Below are 19021 nucleotides of genomic sequence, written 5' to 3' on the forward strand. Positions count from 1 at the left end.
TTTTTTAGCACTGACTGATCCCACAGATGGTGGTGTCTTCAGCAGTGTGATTAGCATGGTTGAAATGTTGGGCTACTAGTTATGTAGTGGGATTGATATGAATGTTTCATAAATGTTCAGCAAAACGGTCTGCCAAATGCCTTTTCGTTTCCCCAGTGTACAGTTTGTTGCATTTATTGCAGAAAGCAGTATACTGTTCCTTTAGGAGGAGCATAATTTTTGTTTTTACATAGCGCCTTTCAGAGTGGACTGCCATCACAAAGCGCTTTACAAGACACGAGACTAGGGAGTCACTTGCAACATCTCGGCCGAAAGACAGAGCACAAGGAGGTTAAGTGACTTGCTCATGGTCACACAGTGAGTCCGTGGCTGATCATGTTAAAGGTTCATGGATGTTGAATGATGATTACCTCTGATCTCAATTTGGGTGTTAATGTTATTTTAATAAGTTGTATACAAGACCTTATGTTTTTATAACCAACATGATTTAAAAAAAAAAAAAAAAAAAAAAAGGTACTGCAATTCATTATTATAAGAAACAGCAAACCAGAGTTTCCTTCATCTCCACTGTCAAGGTGGCAGTATGTGGGTTGCAATTTACTGTTATTGAGATCTGTGAAATCAGCTGCCACAGATGTGCCGATCTGTGCAGCCCGCTGGCTGGAGCTGTGTGTGATGTGTCGCTGTTGGCCATGTCGAACTGTCGGTTGCAGACAGAGCTGTGTGACCAAAACACATATGCTGAAAGTTTTCTAGGAAGGGGCATGTAAACAGTAAACTCAAGTTAAAATAAACATACCGGCAATTCTCTGTCAACCAGCAGTTGCTTTGAATCCTGACTTTCAGTCATCATGATGGGTTTGACCTGTTATGAAAACAATTACCACATGGAATGGAATTAAAATGGGAATAAATACAAACAAACAATATTTCATGGAAGAATGATCCCTAACTGCTAGGATGCACTGGCCCTTTTCATCATATTGACAGTATATAAATCCAGATTTAGTACGTGAGAAATATTCAATAGATCAACACTATTGTTATTTGTTTTACAGCCATGTTAATAAAATCCTAAACTTGAAAGTAATTCAACGAACCACGTCTTCCAGAATGTACAGTAGAGCAGTAGAGGGGAGATGATTAATCACTTAAGTCACTCAACTGTTAAGGCCCTTAGGGTTTCCTGGTTGTAAACGGCAGATTCTGCTAATTGTTTCTAGAAAGCGATTTAATCAAAACTAACACAGTAACTATCATTTTGTTTGTGCAATCAAGTAGTACTGCTTTTTTTTTTTTTGTTTAGAATAAATCAACCTGACCTCTCAAATGTAACCCCCTCCCCATTTACAACATAAGGAATTTCTACCTGCAATACAGACATTTGCTGCAACTAAAATGCATTTAACCAGATAATTTAAAAGAAACAAAAAAAAGACACTTGTATCTGTGATCACACTATAAATGTTGAATTAAGTGTTTTAACCATGCGGTTTTGTAGTCTAAAAGCAGTCCCCCCACAGACTCCAACATGGAGCCATGCGAATGCCTTATGAAAGAGGCTGGTGGGGATAACAAGAGCTACAGAACTAAAATCTCTTGTTTTCTTGAAAGAGGCATCTGTCTTGTTGCCAGCACTGGCGAACAAACAAGATGCCATGAAACTGCTTGATTCGTTAACACTGCTGAACTGGCAGTCACTGTACGTTTAGGTCACCACCTACATGTGCAAAGGGCACAACTACAAACACAGGCTGTTAGTGGAGGAGATAAAATCTTAATGATTCTATCTTAACATGTAAACCATGTCTTAGATGTTTAAAAACTCTTAAAATGCGTATTCCCTTACCAAAATATACTATTTCCAATATGCAGTGAAGTTATTTGCATCTACTATCCACATTTTTAATCTATAGTACCAGGATTAAATCTTCACCAAAAGAAAAAAATCCTGTTATGCACGCTTCTGCTTTCCATCGTGTGACAGAACTGAAATACCTACAAGGAATGATTAGTATATTCTCTTCATTCACAGCTTTGAAACTACTACAATTAAATAGTGTGTGCATTTTTATTAGTGCTGGGGCAAACATTCAAACAAGTGTAATGTACTTGATGGCAATAATAACCTTGTTTGGAGTTTGCATATAACAGAATTTATAAATGACCATCAAAAAGGTATCAAGAAAAGGAAAGCAATGTATTGACATCTGAAATTAACAAGTACAGAACTGTTACTACCCGTTCATTGTTTTGGTTTTGTTTGTTTTTTTACTGTTTTACAGCTAATCTAAAAATTATTTAATTTTTTTTTGAAATTTAGTTGTTGCCAATTATTTTTTTATTTTCTCCCAATCTGAAGTGCCCAATTATTATGTAGGCTCAGCTCACAGCTACCACCCCTGCTCTGACTCGGGAGTGGTGAAGATGAACACACGCTGTCCTCTGAAGTGTGTGCCGTCAGCCGCCCGCTTCTTTACACACTGCGGATTCACCATGCAGCCGCCCAGGAGCTACAATGTTGGAGGAGAACGCAGCTCCTGGGCAGCTAACAGGCAAGCCCGCAGGTGCCTGGCCGGACTACAGGGGTGGCTGGTGCACGGCGAGCCGAGGACACCCTAGGCGACCTAAACCCTCCCTGTACCGGCGCCGCTCAACCAATTGGGCACCGCTTCCTGGGAACTCCCGTCCATGGTCGGCTGTGGAATAGCCCAGACTCGAACCGGCGACGTCCAGGCTATAGGACACATCCTGCACTGATGCAGAGTGCCTTTACTGGATGCGCCTCTTGGGAGCCCCCAAAATAAAGTATGTTAAGTTTGTCCCAGCATCAATACTGTACTACTCCAAAAACACAACTGCACTGTAGTTATTTACATACGCGAGGATTAGTCTACTTCATAGACTGCTCAGAACCTTTCAGCCAATTAGAGCACAAGTTTACATTCTGTATTCTGCGACATCACAGACAAAGCCCATTCACGACATCAATCGTGCTATATTCTCCATATCACCACAGCTGACGTTACCAGTTTAAAATAAATAAATAAATAAATAAAAATACACAAATAGCATACCTAAGGCACCTCCCAGAATTCCATTTACCTGCAAAGTCAATTTAAAACCAACACCACAACTGGACACTACCTCAGCCACTTATTTCCTTCATAACCTTTTCCCTCTTTTCAAAGAAACTGACAATGGACTAAACAAAGGTTTATTAGAAAACAAGTCTGGCTGTATTTTAACTTGTGCATATACAGCAATACACTCATAGGTATTATACGGGTTATAAAGCAAGACTCATATCGCCATTTACAACAGGTAACATGCAATATGCATACTAGCCCAATAGACGTGCAAATGATTTAAAATTGTTAATCTACAGTTTAGATGTGCACACAGTACATTAAAACACACTACTTCAGACACAACTGGGAGCAACTAAACTAAAATTGCTATATAAATTAATCTGTCCAACGACCCTATACATAAGGTATACATCTATAAAATCCTGAGTCAGATGAAAATGAGCCATTTCTCCAAAAAGTTGAAATATGAAAGGGATACATGAGAAATGAGCCAAACTGTTTAAAAATACTAAAAAAACTTCAATTCAATAACAAAAATGTTTGCTGACTAACTTTTGGGGTATCTTTTATGCAAGGCACAGGTTACAAAATCATTGCATGCATTTGTCTTGAATTAACCAGTTTTATTTTAATATTGTATGGATATTATTGTTTTTAAATTCAACGAGCAAGCTATTTTAAATACAAAGCAGTACCTAGAGGCTTCAGTATTCTGGAACAATATAACAAAGGGCCAAAACAACAAGTAACCCGATGATCTTTTCTTTGTTGTTACAATAAAATTAATTAATTTAAAAAAGGAGAAAATGGCCAAAAAACTTGTTATGCAACATTCACGTGAAATGAAAAGTCATTCTAGCAAGATGTACTTGGTCAACGATCCTTTTCTAGCAAAACCTACCTTCCATACAAACAGCTTAGTTACTAAGCATACAGAAGAAATGTACTGTTCTTTTCCACCCAATGTTGACTACATTATTGCAAACAGACCTACAGCAAGGTCCAATATCAGCTTTAACAATAAAAAAATGATAAAACTAAATCAGTGACAGCTCATATATACAATTCAAATACAATATACTGTAAGTGATGGTGACTACAGTCTTTTAAAGTTAGTTTAAAATAATGCTTCATATAGCTGGTTTCACAGAGCTAGATTTGTGCTATTTTAAATCACAGTCAATGAAACCAGCCGATAGAGTATTTACAAGAAAATCAGGTAGGTCATTTAAAATAAGGATTAAAATGTCTTCTTTCATCTGCTGACTGTCGATTAAATTTGTTTGCTGTAAAAAAAAAAAAACGCCTGGTTGTTATACTGTAGTAACTTAGCCACTCTGTCTTATCATATGTATTCCACATTTATTTTGTATAACGTTACTTTTAAATTAAAAAAAAAAAAGTGCCAAGATTAACATGAAAATATTGAGTACACATTAAACGCACTTTAATCTCAACTAATATCCTATCCTTCAATACCCTGTGTAAAGATATGGAAGTTAATCTTTATTGCTAAACTTTATATCCACTGTTTACATAACATTTTACTCTATCTCCACCATTTTTAATCATTTATAACAACCTACCATTCAATAGATTATCCAGAGTCTACCATTGTTTTTGTTTAGAAATCCCATGTGCACATAAAAATATTGATTGCTTTATAATCCTTTTTTTGTGCTGAACTATCTGCAGAGGTACTACTGCAGGTTAAACAGGTGCATCTGAAGTGTAATACTGTGCATCCATGAACAGTTGTTCATTAGGAGAGTGGAAACACGGCTAAAAAGCCTTCAAGGAATAACTTGAGATGTGAACAGAATAAACAGAAATGACAAGCATGTGCATTATCAGGTAATCCCAAAACCACTCACTGTGAAAATATAAATGCAGGTAACAAGAGATCAGTTTAGGTTTTATTGGATGGTGCTACTGTATTGTGTTTACTGTATAAACTAAAACCAAAATGTATATATCAACTGAACACAAAAGTGAATCACACCAGTTTGAATTAAGACATGCAAAAGACACTACAGGAAGATGTTGGCATTATACACTGCAAGAGATCTATATGTAAACCAAACTAAAAGGAGGGTCTCATCATTCTTCAAATGCAAAGAATTGCAAAGCTGAAAGCACATTGCTCTGCTAGTATAAACCGTTAAACTTGTTACCATCCACAACACGTTGATAAAAAGCAGAACTATTTATTTTATAAGAATAAATACATATCATATATAGCCTTTTTCAATCCACTGTTGGATGAAGGCCTCCAAGATTCTTCCACAAAAGCCTACTTCGACGTGTTTCATAATTTCAACTTGCCATCTTCCTGGAGGTCGTCTTCTTGGTCGCTATCTATCTATCTATCTATCTATCATCATATATTTGACTCATTTAAATCTGTAAATTTAAAAAGGTGGTTTACTAATCCTCACATCTGGATTACACAATTCATGTATACTGTACATCACTCTTACAATGGACACTGTCGATCGAAACAGATGTTGATTTGAGAGGGACAAAAAAAAAAAAAACTAGTAGGATCAAAGGCTGCAAAACATGTACTGAAAGTGGGCTTTGTGGTATGCTTTGGCAGCCTGCATTTCGCAACATATCAGACCGTTCTCATCCAGCAGTGTCTGCAATGATTCAGATGTGTGCAGGTGATTGTGTTGTGCTGTAGACCCTCCAGGATTATGCAAAAGGTCAATGTACACAACATTCTTGCAAACAAATATATTTTGGTGACCATAATGAAACTAAATTACCTTCATACAAAAGACATAAATGTATGCAACATTAAATTATATATCCCCACCCTCCTTTTTTAATGCAATCACGTAAGCTTACAGGGTTATGACGAAACAGTATTTACCTAGATTTTGATTGTAGAAATACACAATGAATTCACAGATTTTCTTTCATGTAAATGGATGATAAAAAGACCTTTTGTTTCTTTATATCCCATTTTAGCATTGTATTATAGGTCAGCCAGGACAATATAGTAACTAAGGGGATTCAGCAGCATCAGAACATGACATTTATGCTTTTCTGAAGTGAGCTGCCAGGATCGTGGATGGAAACCAGATCTGCTAGTTAAGGGAATAGAAGTCCCCCCCAAAAAAAAAAAAAAAAAAAAAAGCAGAAGTAAATTGCACATGAGGATTATATTTTAACCATAATCAGTTTTAACTGCAGATTTAAAATCCAGTGAATGAATACTAAACCTTGTAGTATCTTGAATGAAGTACAGTGCCTCTCAAAAGTATTCACTCCGCCTTGGACTTTTCCACATTTTATTGTGTTACAACGTGGAATCAAAATAGATTTAAATTAGGAGTTTTTGCCACTGATAAACACAAAAAAAGTCCATAAGGTCAAAGTGAAAAATAAAAATCTACAAATTGTTCTAAATTATAAATACAAAACAGAAAATAATTGACTGCATAAGTATTCACCCCCTTGAGTCAATATTTGGTAGACACCTTTGGCAGCAATTACAGCCATGAGTCTATTTGGATAAGTCTCTACCAGCTTTGCACATCTGGACATTGCAATTTTTGCCCATTCTTCTTTGCAAAATTGCTGAAGCTCCATCAAGTTGGATGGGGACCTTTGGTGAACAGCAATTTTCAACTCTTTCCACATATTCTCAATTGGATTGAGGTCCGGGTTTTGACTGGGCCACTCCAGGATATTGACCTTTTTGTATTTAAGCCACTCCAGTGTGGCTTTGGCTGTATGTTTGGGGTCATTGTCCTGCTGGAAGATGACTCTTCTCCCAAGTCCCAGGTCTCTTGCAGACTTCAGCAGGTTTTCCTCCAGGATTTCGCTGTACTTTGCTGCATCCATTTTCCCCTCTATCTTCACGAGCTTTCCAGGCCCCTTCTGGCAAACTAGTCAAGATCTGATGTGAGATTTTTTCAACAATGGCTTCCTTTTTGCCACTCTCTCATAAAAGACCAGTTTTGTGAAGCACCCGCGCTATTGTTGCCGTATGCAGTGTCTCCCAGCTCAGCCGTAGAAGACTAACTCCTTTAGAGTTGCCATAGGCCTCTTGGTTGCCTCCCTGACTAGTGCCCTTCTCGCCCGGATACTCAGTTTTTGAGGACGGCCTGTTCTAGACAGATTCACAGTTGTGCCATATTCTCTCCATTTCTTAATAATGGACTTTACTGTGCTCCGGGAGATATTCAATGCCTTGGAAATGTTCTTATATCCTACCCCTGATTGATGCTTTTGAAGACCCTTATTCCGGATTTGATTTGAATGTTCCTTCGTCTTCATGATGTAGTTTTTGTTAGGAAATATACTAACCAACTGTGGGACCTCCCAGAGACAGGTGTATTTAACCTGAAATCATGTGAAACACCTTAATTGCACACAGGTGGATTCCATTCAACTAATTATGTGACTTCTAAAAGACAATTGGTTGCACCAGAACTTATATAGGTGGTCATAGCAAAGGGGGTGAATACTTGTACAATCAATTAGTTTCTGTTTTATATTTGTAATTTATTTAGAACAATTTGTAGATTTTATTTTTCACTTTGACATTATGGACTTTTTTTTGTGTTGATCATTGGCAAAAACTCCTAATTAAATCCATTTTGATTCCATGTTGTAACACAATAAAATGTGGAAAACATCAAAGGGGGGGTGAATACTTTTGAGAGCCACTGTACATATTTATTTCGGCCGCATTTTTTCTATTTAGTTTTTTGGCTATGTATCTCGTTTGTTCAAGAGGACACGGTCTCACAGTCATAACTTGTTAAAGTAACAGGGATTTAGAATTGTAATCCAGACTCCTGTGCTTCCCCAGCCATACATATCATAAGAGCCATAAGACTTGACACTTCGATACCGTGTACTCATTGGCAGATGGCGGAGGGCTGGCTGCTGCATTGCACGAGGTGCCCCTCCACAGCATCAAAAATTACTCTATTTACAGGTGTCAAATGAACAAAGGTCTGGGCTAGACTGGTGATATACATTTTTAAATATTCAGATCAATGCATTTTCACCCTATTGCCCAACACTTCAGTTGATCCAACGGTGTAGGTATGCTTTTATAAACTTGTGTGTACCATGTGTGTTCTAATTCAAGTACATCGCTCTTTCCAGAATTAATAAAGGACGGGATGTTTTGGCAAGAGGGATTTTGGCCACAACAGCAACACCCTAGGTGGGACGTGTAAGGGACACATTTTCTGTTATCCTAGGGCCTCTAAACAGTGTATCTAGGTTCTACAACTTTGCAGCTGTAAATGAATTTCTTAAGAGTCCAGTGTGACAATTCAATTAAATGTAAAGCGAGACATAGAAAAAAGGGGGGGTGGAGCATCCTATTTTTGAAAATTGGTTTAAGCACTTTAACTTCATAGAACTATAGTAATACTACACTATGATATTAAAATAGTTTCATACAATGTGCTGCAGGTACCCGACATACCGGGACATTCACTTCTTACTTCTTACGCTGCAAGTAAACTGAACTTGCAATACAGTAAAAACCTGGAAGGCTTCAAAGAAAGTCAGCTGCAAGATTTCTTTCATTTTTAAACCCATATGGGCAACTTTTTTCATTAAGTTGGTGTCAAGCCTCAAATCGGATTATTTAAATGGATCCAATGTTTTCCAATGGGCTACTTCATTAGGGCAATCCTACATTTTCACATAACACAGCTGCAGGGGCTCTGAAACAGAGGTCGAACCGACTTGTTTGTCAAGTTTTAAATTCTTTGGCCAGTGGTCAATTCCAGGGTCATCAGGGGCTGTACATGTTTTCTCAAACTGAGGAGCTTACCAAGACAGAAAAAGTGCATAATGTAGTTAACCAGGGCAGCAGAATTCCAGTAATAACTTTGGCGTGTCAGCCAGATGTCTCCGTGTACCCATCAGATATATAAAAAAAAAAAATAAAAAAAAAAATGTGATGAATTGAGATGAATCAAGTTTCCAAGAATGTCCTGGGTAGATCAGAAGAATGCAGAAGTAACTCATTCCTATATTTCAAGAACATGCAAGCTTACATGATAACAAAATAACATCAATGTCTATTTCATTGGTCAGCCTCCACTATATCTGTTGCTAAAGATAATTAAATATGTTCCATCCCATAAGGCCTACATGTCGAAGTGCATACAGGGCTCTGTTCCGTCTTACAGGGGGTAGGACTAAAAAAAAATTTAAAAAAAGCCCTTTATACTGTAGATTGCTGCTTTTGTTAAACAAGATTTGACAAGGAATTTGTTTCACAGCTAATTTTTGTAACATTATTAGATCTAATTTTTTTTTCTCTCAAATTATGCTCTCCTACTTTCCAAACTATTTGGCTCAATAAATCTCCTCTGACTGGAAATGTAACTGAGTGGGCAAATACATAGGGATTTCTTTCTTTTTTTTTTTTGAGTGAGCTCAAGTTAATAAGTGAGAATTTAATTTATTAAATAAAATAGGATTATAAACTCAAATCTCAGCAGGAACGTGGAGAAAGCTTACCATAGTACCATAGAATAGAGGAGGAAAATACCACAATACAAGTCATTACAATTCTTTTTTCCCCCAGTTTCTGTGTGTGAGTGGGCAGGGTGTGTAGCCAAACTTGCGCAACATTGCAACCGCTGTAACATTTTTATCTTACATTATTTGTGCTACTTTTGCCTTTTGTAGGTTTTTGGTTAGATATTTCACACAACTCATACTTAAAAATGTGAAATTCTGCCAAATGTGTCACCCACAAGCCTGATGTTAATTCAAGAAATTGCAGATTATAAAATAAATTCTAAAAGATGTTTATAAGAATAAATATAACCACTTTATTTTCACTTAACATTGGCTCTCAGATTGCGCGTCAGTACCAGAGAGGTTGCACCTCTGGCAAACAAACGCAGTTCAAATACTAGGGTTAAGGGCTCCACACACCAAGCGTGACTTTTTAATCAACGACGAGACACTTTCGCAGGGACAGGTTTGAAAACCACCAGATCTATACAACTGTTCAAAATTGCTATTGACAAAACTATGATCAAGACTGGTACATATTCATCAACATGATGTGGCTTTGATGTGGAAACCCACACAGTCTGACACCATTTAAAAATTTATATATATATATATATATATATATATATATATATATATATATATATATATAGCAATACACACCAGGCTTATCCAGTTCCTTCAAACTGGACTCCTATATATTGTCTTTCAAATCTGTATCTTCATAATTGCGATGCCCTTTGTCATAAAGCTCTGGGTATTTTTTCAATGACATGTATTATTGTTTCCGCTGTCATTTTGTATAATGTTTCAACCTGCTGCACCACGTGTATTGAAGCTGTTCCCCGATTGCTCAATGCCCTTGTTGACGCGCGTCAAATTACAAAAAATAAGATTAATTCTATTTATTTTGCGCCGCTCAAGTGCCGTCGCATTGCATGTGATCTGAAGATACTTATCAAAAAGTGTAGGTTCTATTCATTTTGACGCATCGCTGCACAGTTACGCTTGCCGCATGGCAATTGGAGGGTAGCAGCCTTTAGGGGTTAGGATTTCTAAAGGGTTTTGTTCTTGTTTGGGCGCTTAAGGCGGGTCTACTGACGCTGGTCTAGAGACAAGCGAAATCATGCCTGTAACAGGACAGGGTAATGAAAGCTCAATTCACAGCTATTGAACAGCAAATAAACAGGGAAGACACGACTGGTCCACACTTCTGTCATCGGCAGGATCCAAACACCACCCTCCCTCAAAACCAGCCAGTCAAACTGCCAACCGTGTTTCAGCACCAGCCAATCCACTGCCTGCCTGCTTGAATGACGCCCCGCCTCCAACAAGTTTCGAGTGAGACTCAATACTACACAGACTATTCAACAATTGTACATGTCCAGATAAATTATAATAAGAGTAAGATCCCAATAAATAAATGTCAGCAATAATAATCAAGAACAAAATTCTCTACGTTGATGTCATTTTTCTCTTTCAATTGTTAGGGACTATTTTCCTCAGCGGAATGTTACCTGCCGAAATAATCAGAAGTTGAAGGTAAATATAGTTGTTTTTTTGTTTAAGAGAATAAAGAGATAAATTGTTTTCTAATAGCGACAGAGCCCTTTCGATGTGGGCTCAACCGTGTGGTAGATGACCTTGGCTTTCGTTAGCGCCCTCGCCTTCTTCTCGGGACTCATAACGCCAGTCGCGGTCATCTACCACACGGTTGAGCCCGCATCGACTGACTATCGCTTAAATGGAACAATCAGATCATAACACAAATACGCCAAAAACATGGAAGATGTGAAATTGATTCAGGTGGTGCAGCGGTATCCTGCGCTGTACGATTGTTCATTAAACTTATACAAAGACTTTTACTGTGTGTGTGTGTGTGTGTGTGTGTGTGTGTGTGTGTGTATATATATATATATAGAGAGAGAGAGAGAGAGAGAGAGAGAGAGAGAGAGAGAGAGAGAAATCCTCTGTATGGTGCTGTTGTGCGCTTTTCTCTTTTTCACAAACTGGTTAAATTACAAATGACAGGCTTGCTGTTGATTTTCACGTCTCAAGGCCTTGTTTGTCTTCTACGAGGCAGGAGAAGTATCACAGCAGCCCTGCGTCTGTCAGTGTCCATGTTATTGCAAGCCGTCAATAAAAATATGGGAAATACAAAGGGACGGGGTGACGTGAACGTTTCTGGATTTAAAACGTTCGCTTTGATGTAGATACAAAATTCGCTCGCCTCCAGCGTAGAAACGCCAGACGCTATGCGGCACCGATGGCACCCGTCGTATGCGTCTTGTTTCGCCATGTTTTTGTAAATGTTTATAATTTTTTTTTTTATAATCCGCAAATGGCATGTTATTTAACATATCGACGTAATAAAGGCCAAGGATGACAAATGTGGCAGAATTTTGTGTTTAAATATGCGAGAAGACACAACTTTTGACATGTTTGACATCACAGCAACCACCCCGTCATCTGTGAAAAAATGTAATTAATTGATCACACACAAAAGAAATGTAATTAATTGATCACACACAAAATTACTTCAAGTTTAACACCTTCTGTTGTGCGTGTCAGATATGACAGTCATCTTTTGGCCCATACCTGTAAATGCACCGTGGCCTTTAAAAATAAATACTAATCTTGCAATAACTTACTTTCCTATTCCACATCAAGCTACTTTCCGCAACGCCTCAGTCCTGACTAAAACCTTGGTCCAGCAACTGGTTACTCTGGCAACAGTGGCAAGTCCAATCTCTACATACAGCAACACTATTGGTTAGTCTACGTTGCCGCCAATAGGGGAGTTCCAAACTCCCCCGCTGCTATTTAATTGGCTTATACATACGTCTATCTGAAGTTTAAATGGTATGGCAACATCCTTGACTTGTTTACTGTACGTGACGTATGTTAATATTTCTCTCAAAGTGAATACACTGATTAAAGTAGCATTTATTTAGATCAAACTCAGAACTGCACTTGGTCTGTTATAAACATTTATTATTGTCAAATGCGAGTATTTATAAATTAAAACCAGTAGAAAAACTACTGTCAGCAGTCTTCTGTGGGTTTGCTGTTCAGTATAATTTCAGCTGCCATTAATAAGACCCCAGAATACGGCTGCCTGTAGTTTAACATCAGGACTGAAGAAAGATAAACTTATTTAGAAAGTGAAAAGGCTATCTTAAGAATGTGTGTGTATACTGGCAGCAGCGGAATGGCTTAGTTAGCGCCAGTAAAATAAAATAAATAATCATACCGGTGTAGTGCGTGGTAGTAACATTTGCATTTTTGCAATGTAATGAATGTATAAATATAATGCCTACATTCACAGATTCATGTGCCCACAAACAAGATGGGCACATGAAAACAAATTAAATAAAACACCATTAACGTCTATGGATAAAACGAACCATTGTGAATTGTCATTCTGAAGTCGGAGTAGTGAATGTTGCAAGGCAGCTGGATTAGTAAGTGATGTCCTTCCAACTATGTTATCGTAACAGGACATGAAACGTACTGTATTTTTAAACATGGGCTTGTGAAAACTGCATAGAGAAGACGAGTGGTACGGCACAATAGTAGACGACCAGTTATTAACGCATCAGAACAAATTTAAATACAGTTTTGCACGCCAAGTAAAACCTGTACAAACTAACGGCAACTGCTGTACCAGTCTGCGACAGTTCGCTAAGTAGTATATGCAGGGTTCAGACAGCTTTAAACAATACTGTTTAATCCATTATACTAAACCACTGTCCCGTTTCTTTCCAACTTAAATATATGCATAACATAATATTGAATAACAATATTATTACTACATATAAAAACTAAATATGCTTAAATACATTAATAAACATAGCATATAATCGTTTGCATATAGTCTCCAATGTTATTTCATGCTTTGTTTTAAAAGTTTCCGTGTTTGGCTACAGTTGTGCTAAAAGTGGTAAAACTAAAACGAACTTAAACAACGATTCAGTGTAAAACTCAAAGTGGTCAACTAGTGTGTAAAACATAAAACCTTACCTTTTCAAATGGCCCAGAAAACGTTGATGAAAAATTGTCCTAAATGCAATAAACACGACAACTCTGGTTCTATTAAACACGCCGTATCAGCAGACTGCCTGTTTATGTTTTGCAGCTGGCAAGCGGCTATATTGCGACTTTTTATAAAGCCTTGGGAGAGAACACAGCCCTGCCCACTTGAGTCTTTCTAACTCCAGCTATTGGGCAATGTTGTTCTGTTTCGTTGCAATTAAAGGTGTTTGAATCCCTTGTTAGTCACAAGAAGAGTATGGTATATCTTGCAGGACAGTCGTCCACACTGATTTACCGCTGATAGGAATACTAAGTTTGGAGACAGTACCTTTTTTTCTGTTATTAATTTGTGTACGTTCAGGCATATTTCTGGAACACGCTTTGCACGTAGGTGTTCAGTGGTGCCACTCCAAAAAAAAAAAAAAAACACTTTTGGCATGGTTTCTATCATGAATTAATTTAATGGGGTACAGTATAATCAACATTTAATGTGCATCATTTTCATTAATTTAATGGCAGTGTGCCAGTGACTGCCCATACAAGTACTTAAGAACTATACAGTATCTGTGGTGCTATGCTTTTTTTATTATTCATGAGTACCAAAATGTTAAAAATGAGGCAAACTGCTGGAGCATCAAGTGTGTTATCGTTTCAAGTACAAACATGAATTAACACATTATAGCACAAGTTGCAGTACGCATCACCAAACCCCTGTGCGGCACCTCATTTCTCCAGCCCTACTTCTCCTCCCCAAATTAGTTCAAGGAAGCCCCCAGTCTGACCTTTCAGGTATGCTTAGTGACATAACTCACAGCAGAAACTCTGATAAAATACAGTGCAAGACATTATTTTATTCAATACAAGGATTAACACTCCCATTCTCATAGAAAGTGTGGATCCGTTCCAAATAGTCATTTGTCTTCATCAGTAATTTAAGAATTGTTCAGTGTTCCCTCAGCTTTAGTTGTTTATTTCTGGTTTGGTAACGTTATTGGGTTTGCAAAATAATGCAAAAATAAGTTATGTAATTAAAAAAAAGGCAGTAAGAAAGCCATTGTTAAGATGGTACAATAAGAAAAAGAGGCTTGCCTGGGCCATGAAGCACCACCAGGGGACTACTGAAGACTGGAAGAAGATCTTATGGACCGATGAATCAAAATTTGAAATCTTCGGTTAATCACGCAGGGTTTTTGTACGCAGTCAAGTAGGCAAAAGGATGGTTCCTCAGTGTGTGACACCAACTGTCAAACATGGAAGAGGAAGCGTGATGGTCTGGGGCTCTTTTGCTGGATCCAGAGTCAGCGACTTGCACAGAGTGAGTGGCACCCTGAACCAAAACGGCAACCACAGCATTTTGCAGCGCCATGCAATACCCTCCGGTATACGTCTAGTTGGTCAGGGGTTCATCCTACAGCAAGATAATGACCCAAAACATGCCTCCAGGCTATGTCAGAACTACCTTAGAAGAAAAGAACAAGACGGTATGCTTCAAATCATGGAATGGCCAGCACAGTCTCCAGACTTAAACCCCATCGAGCTGGTTTGGGATGAACTGGACAGAAGGGTGAAAGCAAAGCAACCTACAAGTGCAACACATTTGTGGGAACTTCTGCAACAGTATTGGAGAGAACTTTCCGAACAATATTTGATTTCCATTGTAGAAAGAATGCCACGAGTGTGTTTGGCTGTTATATCTGCAAAAGGTGGCTACTTTGATGAGTCAAAAATTTAGGTTAAATTTTGTTAAACAAAACGATTCCATGATTTCTATTTTATCTCCAATTGTTTATTTGTTCTATGCTTTAATTTCAGAGTACATTGAGACATTAAACTGCGTACATTTCAATAAAAACTGGAAAAATGGAGGTGTTCTAAAACTTTTGACCGGTAGTTTATATTTTGGTAAAAAATCCTGTCAGTACTTTAAGAACTCTGAAGGTCCCACCATGACTGAAAAGGTTAAAACCTTGATGTCACCATTGTGAGCTGTATATAATGTCATACCTTGTGTGTATGAGTCTATCCCAAGCCCATTCAACCTCAAATTTGTGTACTGTAACTAAAATTTTTGGGAATGTTCAAGTACTGCTCCATTAGTGGAGGAGGAGGGGGTTACCGTGACGACAGGTGGGGCTGGGGGTCCAGGCTCTGGCGTAATCAAATGCTTTGCAAATGCATTTGATTTTATTTTGCCATGAATTTCTTTTTTTATTTTTTATAAAACTGAACGGCTGTTATTAGTTTTTCAGCAGAAAGGCCAAATGAAAGAGAAAAAAGAGAATTGTAATCATTGCTGTAAGCCCACTAACTCATACTGTGGCTGTGTTTCCGACTGATGTCTGTTGCTCACTGTGGCTCGTGTTTTCAAGACTGAATTGCAGATCTTTGAGGGTAATGTTTTTAAAACCTCTGACTAGCTGTGGTACTACTTCAATTAACATCCCTCTCAGCCAGACTTCTGCACACAATGAGATATGCTGGAGCCGCACAAAAAGTTGATTCTTCAATGATTACTGCCTCTAATTCCTTCAGAAATTTGGAGTAGTCTTTTCTCCAGAATAGTCTATAGAGGTAATAACAGTTACTCATGAAATATCAGTTATACTGTGTATGCCAACTTGGGTGTGAAACAGCAATCAGACATGTGAGGGGTATGTACAATACACGAAAATGTCAGTGTGACTTTGGGGTTGCGATATCAGACTAAGGATTGACAAAGTTAGTAATACATCAATTTCACATACATAGATCATAAAAATGTTTCCTTTTTAGCTTGTAGCTACTATAGAGATGGACCAAATAAATGCTTCACGAGGCAGGAGCCAGGCCTGTGTAAAGGGGCTACCAGAATAAAGACTAAGTGCTTGTGAATTTAGCAACAGAAGAGGGAAACCCTTTTACTACACAGAGAACCACCCTCGCTTAGGTGAGGCCGAACTGATTGACCTCCAAGGCCAGGAAGCGAGGACTTCCCTCAAGGGGAAACGAAGGAAGGAAGGATAGGAGGACGAACCAAAGTCTCCGGGTTACTGAGAAATAAACACATGAAGAGGGCTATGTATTAATATTGTATGAAGCTGAAGATGATCTTTATGAAGAGAAATTAAAGCTAGATTACTTTAAGAAAGGCAAGCGTACTGTATAGTATTTAGAATGTTCATCCACAACTTTAAATACTCAATTATAAATCTTACATAAAACTATAAAACAATTCTGCACATAGACCATGTTTATTTAGTTTTTATCCATCATGTAAAAATGAGACTAGTGTCTTTTCATGAATATAGGCAGGAATATGACACCTCCCGGTAGTGATCAGAGAGAGGACACCTCTCTGATCTCAAACCTGAGTGCACTAAGCATGACACCTCCTGGAACTGATCAGAGAGAGGACACACCTCTGCTCTCAAACCTGAGTGCACTAAGCATGACGCCTCCCGGGACTGATCAGAGAGAGGACACACCTCTGCTCTCAAACCTGAGTGCACTAAACATGATGCCTCCTGGGACTGACCAGAGAGAGGACACACCTCTGCTCTCAAACTTGAGTGCACTAAGCATGACGCCTCCCGGGACTGATCAGAGAGAGGACACACCTCTGCTCTCAAACCTGAGTGCACTAAGCATGACACCTCCTGGAACTGATCAGAGAGAGGACACACCTCTGCTCTCAAACCTGAGTGCACTAAACATGATGCCTCCTGGGACTGATCAGAGAGAGGACACACCTCAGCTCTCAAACCTGAGTGCACTAAGCATGACACTTCCCGGCACTGATCAGAGAGAACACCTCTCTGATCTCAAATCTGAGTGCACTAAGCATGACACCTCCCGGTACTGATCAGAGAGAACACCTCTCTGATCTCAAATCTGAGTGCACTAAGCATGACACCTCCCGGGACTGATCAGAGAGAGGACACACCTCTGCTATCAAATCTGAGTGCACTAAGCATGACACCTCCCGGAACTGACCAGAGAGAGGACACACCTCTGCTCTCAAACTTGAGTGCACTAAGCATGACTCCTCCTGGGACTGATCAGAGAGAGGACACACCTCAGCTCTCAAACCTGAGTGCACTAAGCATGACACTTCCCAGCACTGATCAGAGAACATCTCTCTGATCTCAAACCTGAGTGCACTAAGCATGACGCCTCCTGGGACTGATCAGAGAGAGGACACACCTCTGCATTCAAACCTGAGCTAACTAAGCATGACGCCTCCCGGTACTGATCAGAGAGAGGACATTGCTTATCTCAAACCCGAGTGTACTAAGCATGATGCCTCCCGGGACTGATCTGGCTCTCTGCCTGCATTCAAGACACTGAACACTAACAAATCTGAACTCCTTCTAGTAGGATCTAAAACTCAACTTAAGAATCTTAACTTAGTTGCCCTGAACCTCGGAAACTGTCTGCTGCTGCCTTCCCCCACAGTACGAAGCTTTGGTGTACTTCTTGACAGAAACCTCTCCTTTGATGCCCACATCTCCTTCATGGTCAAATCTTCCTTCTACCATCTTAGAAACATCTCCAAAGTCCATCCCTACCTTTCCCTCCCAGATGTGGATATACTTTGTCATGTGTTTGTCTCCTCTCGACTTGACTACTTCAACTCTCTATATGTTGGTCTCCCGGCACGCACCATAAACCAACTGCAGCTAATTCAGAATGCTGCTGCCATGATCCTTACCAGATGTAAAAAACATGAACACATCACCCCACATCTTGCACAGCTGCACTGGCTACCTGTAAAGTTCAGGATTATGTTCAAAACTCTCCTGCTCATCTACAATTCCCTTCATCACACTGGTCCCGAGCACCTCCTCAACCTGCTGACTCGCTATGTCCCTGCACGCAAGCCGAGGTCCTCCGACTTTGGCCTGCTTGTTATCCCCAAGAAAAATTCACCTCACTTGGACAACGCTCATTTAGCTTCATGGCTCCGACTCTCTGGAACTCTCTCCCAGCTTTGGTTTGTGATGCTCCGACTGTTGCTCGCTTTAAATCAACTCTCAAAACCCACCTGTTCTCTCTTGCTTTCCATGCTCATTAAGCCTGATATCTGTTATTAGCTGCTGCTACTATTTTATGTATTGTTACTATCATGTATTCTGCACTTTCCATTGTATTGTACTATTTCATGTATTTTGCACATTCCACTATATTTATTGTATTATTTCATGTATTATGCTACTATCATGTATTATGTACTTTCCCCTGTATATCACGTATTATGCATTTCTCTATTTGAAGTATTATGGATTTTCTTGTATTTATTGCATCTTGTTACACGCTTTGTGATGGTGTTCCACTTTGCAAGGCGCAATATAAAATAAAGATTGATTGATTGATCTCTTATCTCAAACCCGAGTGCTCTAAGCATG

General features: G+C 38.9%; 1 protein-coding gene across 1 annotated transcript in view; it reads right to left on the reverse strand.

Moving 5' to 3' along the window:
• LOC121313669 (protein NDRG1-like) overlaps window positions 1-13756 on the reverse strand; it is a 28832-nt gene extending 15076 nt beyond the window's left edge. The window contains exons 1-2 of the mRNA XM_041246446.1: window positions 13626-13756; window positions 800-865 (exon numbers count right to left, since the gene is read on the reverse strand). Coding sequence (XP_041102380.1) covers window positions 800-853 — 54 coding nt within the window. The 5' untranslated portion in view covers window positions 854-865; window positions 13626-13756. The remainder of the gene's footprint in view (window positions 1-799; window positions 866-13625) is intronic.
• Window positions 13757-19021: the final 5265 nt, after the last annotated feature.

Source organism: Polyodon spathula, chromosome 3 (assembly GCF_017654505.1).
Source record: "Polyodon spathula isolate WHYD16114869_AA chromosome 3, ASM1765450v1, whole genome shotgun sequence".
NCBI classification, from domain to species: Eukaryota; Metazoa; Chordata; class Actinopteri; order Acipenseriformes; family Polyodontidae; genus Polyodon; species Polyodon spathula.